The sequence below is a fragment of the Microtus ochrogaster genome, chromosome 18 (genome assembly GCF_000317375.1).
Source record: "Microtus ochrogaster isolate Prairie Vole_2 chromosome 18, MicOch1.0, whole genome shotgun sequence".
Lineage (NCBI taxonomy): Eukaryota > Metazoa > Chordata > Mammalia > Rodentia > Cricetidae > Microtus > Microtus ochrogaster.
In genome coordinates this window covers 39,682,941-39,690,293 of record NC_022020.1, presented here as the reverse complement: position 1 = coordinate 39,690,293, position 7,353 = coordinate 39,682,941, and the positions used below count along the sequence as shown (strand labels likewise).

The 7,353-nt window shown below is 40.4% G+C and overlaps 1 protein-coding gene across 4 annotated transcripts in view; it reads right to left on the bottom strand.

The window, feature by feature from the left end:
• Sncaip (synuclein alpha interacting protein) overlaps positions 1-7,353 on the bottom strand; it is a 143,830-nt gene that overhangs the window by 30,656 nt on the left and 105,821 nt on the right. For all 4 annotated transcript variants that reach the window (XM_026783607.1, XM_013349612.2, XM_013349613.2 and 1 more), the window contains exons 5-6: positions 7,164-7,343; positions 366-479 (exon numbers count right to left, since the gene is read on the bottom strand). In XM_026783607.1, coding sequence (XP_026639408.1) covers positions 366-479; positions 7,164-7,343 — 294 coding nt within the window. The remainder of the gene's footprint in view (positions 1-365; positions 480-7,163; positions 7,344-7,353) is intronic.

Below are 7,353 nucleotides of genomic sequence, written 5' to 3'. Positions count from 1 at the left end.
AAAAAAAAAAAAAAGCCAGTTATAGTTCCATTCTGTCCCCAAATGACTGCACCTATGTTATGTTGTATTTTTTATAGTCTTAATTTCTTTCTGCACAAAATTTAAAGTTGGTACTAACTTACAATGAAAGCTTTATATATTAGATTTTATCAATGTTATGTAATTAACCCTTCCTCATATAATTTTACTATATGAATATAGCTTAACTCTTCATCTAAAATCTTGAGTTGAGATATCTAGGTTGTTTAAAACATTCCTTCATTAAAATATTACAATAAATATCATTGTTCATAAAATCTTTAGATTTATGACGTCATGTTGGATTTTGGTGGACATGTAAGAAAAGATACTTAAGGACACCATACCTGCCCATAGCAACCTGCATAATGAATAAGGCTTGGGAAGTCCTTGGAGCAACTCAGTTCTGCAATGGCTTCTGTCTCGCTCACCATCCAGCGCACACACTCCAACTGGCCATTCTAGAGTTTGAGGAGACAAAGAGAAAGAAATTTAAAATTACTAACGTTTAGCACATATCACAAAGATTGTAATTTTACCATGGGAAGACAGATGAATTTTGGCTTTTGTATTGGGCTTGTATTTACTTGAAACATAAATGTAAGACCTGCTACATTCATGCTTTGTGGTTTAGCTCTAAATCAGTGGGAGAATTTCTGCTTGCGTTTGTGATTCTAACCAGTTATTTTTAAATCATTCTGTTTAGCTTTGTGGTAGAGTACCCACCCAGTGTGCACAAGTTTGATTTCTATCACTGAAAACAAGTGAATGAATGGATGAAATTACTCTATTGAGATAAATTTACATTCTGTAAAGAGTAATTGTAGGTATAGTTTATTTTTGAATATATATTCAATATATATACAACATATGTATACACACACACACACATACATATATTACTCTAACTCCAATCAAATTAACAGCACTATCAATACTCTCAAAAGTTTCTAGCATCCCATGGCTTTAACCCTTCTTATTTTGCCTTGAGCAAAATAAGCTCAGACAAGATGAGAACGTTGCTCTTTGATTCTGGCTTGTTTTTACTTGGTACAATACTAAGACTTATGTAAACTACTACAAATATTTTTTAATTTTTGATATTTAAAATCTAATTGTATCTTTTTGAAAGTAAGTTCTTATTTATTTCTCTTGAATGGATACCAAGAATTAAAATTTCTTCTTTCTTTCTTCTTCCTCCCTCCCTCCCTCCCTCCCTCCCTTCTTTCCTTCCTCCCCTCCTCTTGTTTGGAAAAAATCTCTCTATTTAGTCCTGGCTGTCCTGGATCTCACTATGTAGACCAGGGTGGTCTCAAACTCACAGAGATTCTCCACCTCCCAAGTGCTGATATTAAAGGCGTGCACCACCATGCCAAGCTCTAGAATTTCTAAGATTGTGGTAAGTATATATTTAACCTTATGAAAAGCTGTCAAGCTCGTTTCCAAAGTGGAAAATTACTTCTACTACCACAAACAGCAGTAGAGCGTTCCAGTTGTTCTGTATCCAAGCTAACACATAATATTGTCAGCAATCAGTACCTATCACCTAAAATTTATTTTATTTAGAGATTTATTTATTTTATGTTATGAGTGTTTTGTCTGCATGCATGTCGGTGAACTACATGCATACCTGGTTTTTATTGGAGGCCAGAAGAGGGCATCGGATCCTCTGGAACTAGAGTTACAGTTACAGACAGCCATGAGCTGTCATGTGGGTGCTAGAAGTCAAACCCTGGTTCTCTGGAAGAGCAGCAATGCTCTTACTCTCTGAGCCATTTCTCCAGCACTCTTCACTTACAGTTTATAAGATATGGCAATTATTTTCAAAATAAAACACTACCATATTTTTCAAGAAAAATTAACAAATTTCTATTTGAAATAACAATTTTCACTAAGTGACCAGGCTAAACATTTTAATTAGCAGAGCAATCAAAAGTTCAAAAAGTGACAATATTCTTATGAAAGATTGTTGTTATTTGTAATGATGCTACAAAAGTCTGAAACAGATACAAGTTGTACATTTTTAGGAAACTACAAGTTCTCCCTAGCTATGATGAAGGAGAGCGGTCAGTAGAAAGAGACAAATCACCTGGGGTGTTAGAAAGACTTTTGTTTTATAAAGTCAAATCTGACTCTCATACTTTTGGGTTTAAAATTCTCTCTCATCTCTAGTCACCACTGGGTTTTTACTCTCAGCACTGTGACAGTTTTGGAACATAAACGAGGCATGGAAATAGTTAAGATGTAGTCTGTGCTTACTGGGAAGGTCTCTTTACCCTTCACAGAAAATCTAAGTGGCGTATCCAGACAGACTCTGAGATGGATGGACGTCCTCGGCCCACCAGTGGGCCACAGTTACTTAGCTCTAGGGCATGAGCCATCTCACATGGACAACAGAGACGGTAGCATCGCAGCAGGGGGGAAATGAGACGGCAGCACGGGCTCCATGGCCACTCCACTCACTACATCTCTACTCTCCCGGATTTTCTTAGAGACTGGTAAGTGAGGCCATTCATTGTCATTCTAGCTTGCATACTGTGGGTGTGAGCACAGAAAGGGTCTCCTGGAGTCAGGGAAGGGCAAATGAGCAGCATCTAACAGGATTAGTTTTTCTTTAGAATCTTAACCTGTCGAGATGAAAACATCTATTCCCAGAGGAAGACAGGAGAGGCAATTTCTTTTTTCATTTTCTATTTGACTAACAGGATTCCAAGTCAAGAATTCCCAGTTATACACACACACACACACACACACACACACACACACACACTCACTCAGACACCTCTCTCTCTCACACACACACAAACACACAAACAACACACACACTCCCACACATTCCCACACATACTGAATCTCTCCCTCACACACACTGACTCACACTCTCTCACAGACACGTGCACACATTGAGTCTCTCTCACACACACTGTGTTTACACAATCCACTCACATAGGCACACTCTCTCTCACACACACACACATACACACTCTCACACTCCCAAACACACATGCTATTCTGTCCTTGGAGATGTGCTGCATGACTGTGTATGGTATAAAGGTCCCATAAAAAAAAAATCATCATTACAGTCAGTAACAAAACAGCTATGCTGCTGGTTTATCTGTTTACTGAACTAGGCTGCTTCTCATTCTCTTAGCCTGCACTCCGGCCTATGACAAAGAGCTTACTGGAAAACAGGATGCTGTCTTACGCTGGCGGTACCCACATGCGTTTCATGTTTACCATCTCCTAACTGCATTTAAGGCCACAGTGCAGACATGTATCATGTGTATGTAAATATTCTCCATGGTGTTTGCACAAGGACAAAATCATGGGAAAATGCATCTCAGGATGTGTCTTCATCATTAAGCTTTTACTGGCATGGCAGGCAACGTGGTCCTTGTTGCCCTGGGGCTGCTCCCTTTGGGGTGTCTGTCTGGCATCCTGGCTTCTGGCTGGGTTTGGGTAACGCACATTAGCCCCAGGAGACCAGGAGAAGAGACAGAGTTTGAGGTCTCCTCTGTTCTTGGCTCTCGCGTTGTGGTGCTGCCATTGGCCCCACTCCTTCCACTAGTCACAGGTCCAAGTCAGCCATGCCTTTCAGCTCAGCACTTTCTCTCAGGCTCTCTCTCGTGACCTCTCTTTTTCCAGGCCCCAGGCTTCAGGAACTGTGCCCCGGCTGTTGCCCCATGAAACATTCTCTTCGTTCTTTCTGAATGATGAAGATGGAAGCCATCTTGATCATACAAGAAGCAAGACAGTGTATATAAATTACTATTAACACAGAAATGTGAAGCCACGCCTCTAGTTTTAGTAAATAGAGACCCGCTCACTACGTCTCTCGCCCTCTCTCTCTCTGGTTAGTCTAACTAAATTAAAGGGTTTTTTTCTTACCTTTTCATAACCCAATTTAGCTTTGTCGGTTTGTTCTACCATTGTTATATTCCCCATTACACTTATCTCTGCTTTACGTCCTGTTATTTCCTTTCTTTTGTTTGCTTTGGATTAGGTTTTTCTTACCTCTCCAGTTCCGAAGGTGTCTGTCTGAAGCTTTCCTCCCTGCCCACCTCCTTTACAGGCCTCCCTACACACACAAAGCTGTAGATGCTTCCTGTGAAGACAGTGGTTTGTCTCTTTCTCAGTCATCTGCAACCGTCTTCAATTTCCTCTGACCTTTTTTTTTTGTCCTACTGACTGTTTTAGAGAGAACTCTTTTGCCATTGTTGTGAATAGCCCATGCTTCCTTGCGTTGTTAGTTTCTAACTGCACTTTATTACTGATGAAGTATGTAAGCACGTATCTCAGTCCTTCACAATGTACTGGGTTTGTTGCTACAACTCGATATAGGCTATAGCCTAGAAAATGTTTTCTGTGTACTTGACAAGTGGGTGTATTCGACGGTTGTGGGCGACAGTTCTTGTAGGTGAATTTTACATCTGGTGAATCAAGGGAGCAGCATTTAAACAGTAAAATGCATCAAAGAACAGAAGGAAATATTATTTCACTTCCCTGAATTTGAAACCAAAATAACTTGCCTTAAATACAAGTAACAAGAATACAAACCAACAAAAAAAGATTATTAAATGCCAGTAGTATACTTCTGCCCCTTCAAGTTTCTGGGCTTAAAGTTATTTGAGTGTTAAAAAAAAAAAAAGAATGTCTGTAAGCGTGTATGACGTCACATTATCGCAAGATCAACATTTTGCCTTTGGGCCTAATCAGAACGACCAAAGGAGAAGTTAACAAAACAGAAAAGAAATTAGGCTTATTTCATTCTGAGTTTGCTCAGGTCCTTACACAATTCCTTCTGCCAATTCTATTTTAGAAAACAGACTGTGTTAGAAATCGGGCCTTTCAGAACTTTTTCTTCACAGTGACTTTGCTTAGCCAGTTCCAAAGGGCACAGACTCCCAACGCAGTCACTCTCGAGTCTCCTGGAAAACCCTCAATAAAGTCTGTAATGTAATGGACATATTTATTTATTATGCTCTGCTTAAGGAGCCTGGGAATGAGGAAATAATTTTTCTGTGGTCCTCTGCAAGAGCAGCCAGAGCTTATAACCACCGAGCCATCTCTCTGGCCGCTCTTAGGACTGTTTGATGCGATGAAACACTGTCAGCTGCTACAGGTGTTCAAAATAAGGTCCTAAAACCAGAGCCTGGTGGCTTCTTAAGACACTCAGCTTCATCAGTGTCACCTGAAGCACACTGAGTGACATGCAGGTCACCTCTGTGAAGGGTGAGGTACCTGTACAAAATACTTGAACGTACTGCTTTGGGCCAATATAATTGGAATGATGGAGCAGAAAGAATGTTTTCTCAAAGCATTCAGAAGCCCAGGTCCCCAGATCTGAAAGAGCTTTTTAGCCTTGTGGGTTTGAGACACGTGTGCGTTTCCCTCCAATTATAGCAGAAATTGCTGTGTAAACCTGCAGCCCTGTGATGGCTGTACCGTGGTGGCTGAAGTTAGAAATCAACAGCTCCTGGGAAGATAGCACGGAAGCTGTTCCCACGAGGTTGAAGGGCGACTACATGTCTTATGAGTCTTCAAGCTCTATCATGTTTAATCTATCCAAATGAGCAGCAGGGCAAATAAATTAAAAGAAATGTTTCCATTCAATTATATAATAAGGAAATAGTCAATCACCATCCATTAGTTAGGAAAACTAATGGGGACTATATTTCAGAAACACTAAACCAGTCTATAATATGGCAGGTGCCAACATTTGTTGGCATTATAAAAATACTTGTCACTGATTTATGCCAAGGTTGTTTGGCACAGGGTGAGATGCCGATTTTACCATCGACACTGTTATCACCAGTAATCAAGGTGCCTGCTTTAGTCTCCAGGTATATGGGTCCTTAGGAATAGGGACTTATTCAAATTTCTGCCTCCAGCACCCAATAACACAGTACCTGCTGGCTTCTGCACACAGTCTCAACTCTACTGAATGAAGTTTCTTTTTCCCTCTAATTTTTTTTCCCCACATTGGCTGCAGTAAACTCAGTTCTGATCTGCCATGGCATCATTCACAACCAGAGAAAAATACATTCCCTGGCGTCGTAGAGTTCTTTCTAACAAAGTATTTACTATGCAAATTTTGAAGTCAGACTTTCCCAGGGAGCAATATAAACTAAAATGACATTTTCAAGATATAAATTTTGTTGACCAATAAATGCATTAAAGTTTTTAAAAATCAGCTTTGCAGATAAGATCTATTAGGGATGGGAGCGTAACTTATTGCTTTAAAACTGCTTTAGTAAGGTCACAAGTAGGTTTCTTTAGCTAGCTTGTTCTCCTAGTCAACACCTATGATGATGTATTTGGCTTTTAGGAGATCCAACCATCGTGTGAAGTGGTCTCATGCTGAAGTCAAGATGTGTTCTTTTTCTCTGAACGTCACTTCTGGCTTCTTAATAAGTATGACTAAAGCCTACATTTATCTGCCAAAGATCCGAGCAGACACTTTAGTTTACTAGCTAATCTCCCTGTGACTCGGTTTCTCTCCAGACACTCTTACCGCAGTGCCACAAAGGTCCCTGCTTTCTTGTGTTAGGTCCAGGTTTTATCTCCACCCCAGTTGGTATTAATTTGCGTACACTTTGACAGATAGGATATTGTGCTATTTCGGGGGACTAAGTATGGACTCCTCAGTGATGCTGGACACAGTTTTGATGCTGATGTCATTTGAACTCAGATTTGATTCATTAAAAGCCCACATTATTGTCCAAAACTCCTAAGAACTCGCCTCCCTTAACAGACACGTTGATCCAATTCTCCTTGCTTCTTATCCCCACATTAGGAAAAACTGACACAGTCTTTGAGAGATCCAGGTGTGGGTAAGAATCCAAATTGCAATCACCGTGAATAACAAAATTCTCAGCCCTGCAGGGGGTCATCTTCTTCTCTTTTTGTGAGTTGATTGGGAAATTATCCTTATTAGACAATAAACTGGAATGCCATCAAAATCTCAGAGTCGTAGTGACTGGGTGATTAACCTATAATACACTCATTTGCTCTTTGTTTACTATGTCACTCTCTCCTCTTCCCATTCCAATAGCTTAGCTCACAAGAAATCTTATTTAAAAAAAAAAAAGTGGAGATCAAATCCAAAGACAAAGCCCAGGACAGCTCAGCCCCTAAGACGTCACCTTGATGGCCAGACCCGCTGGAGTCAGCTGCTCTGCGTTCCGTTCATTGAGGCAGTCTTCGCCCATCAGAGACGTGAGGTGCTGCAGACATTCTGCATGCCCCTTCGACGCAGCAACGTGTAACAGATTGTTTCCGTTCTCGTCGTGAATTTTGTCCAGATTGTCTGCAGCTAGGTGTGGCTGTACGGGG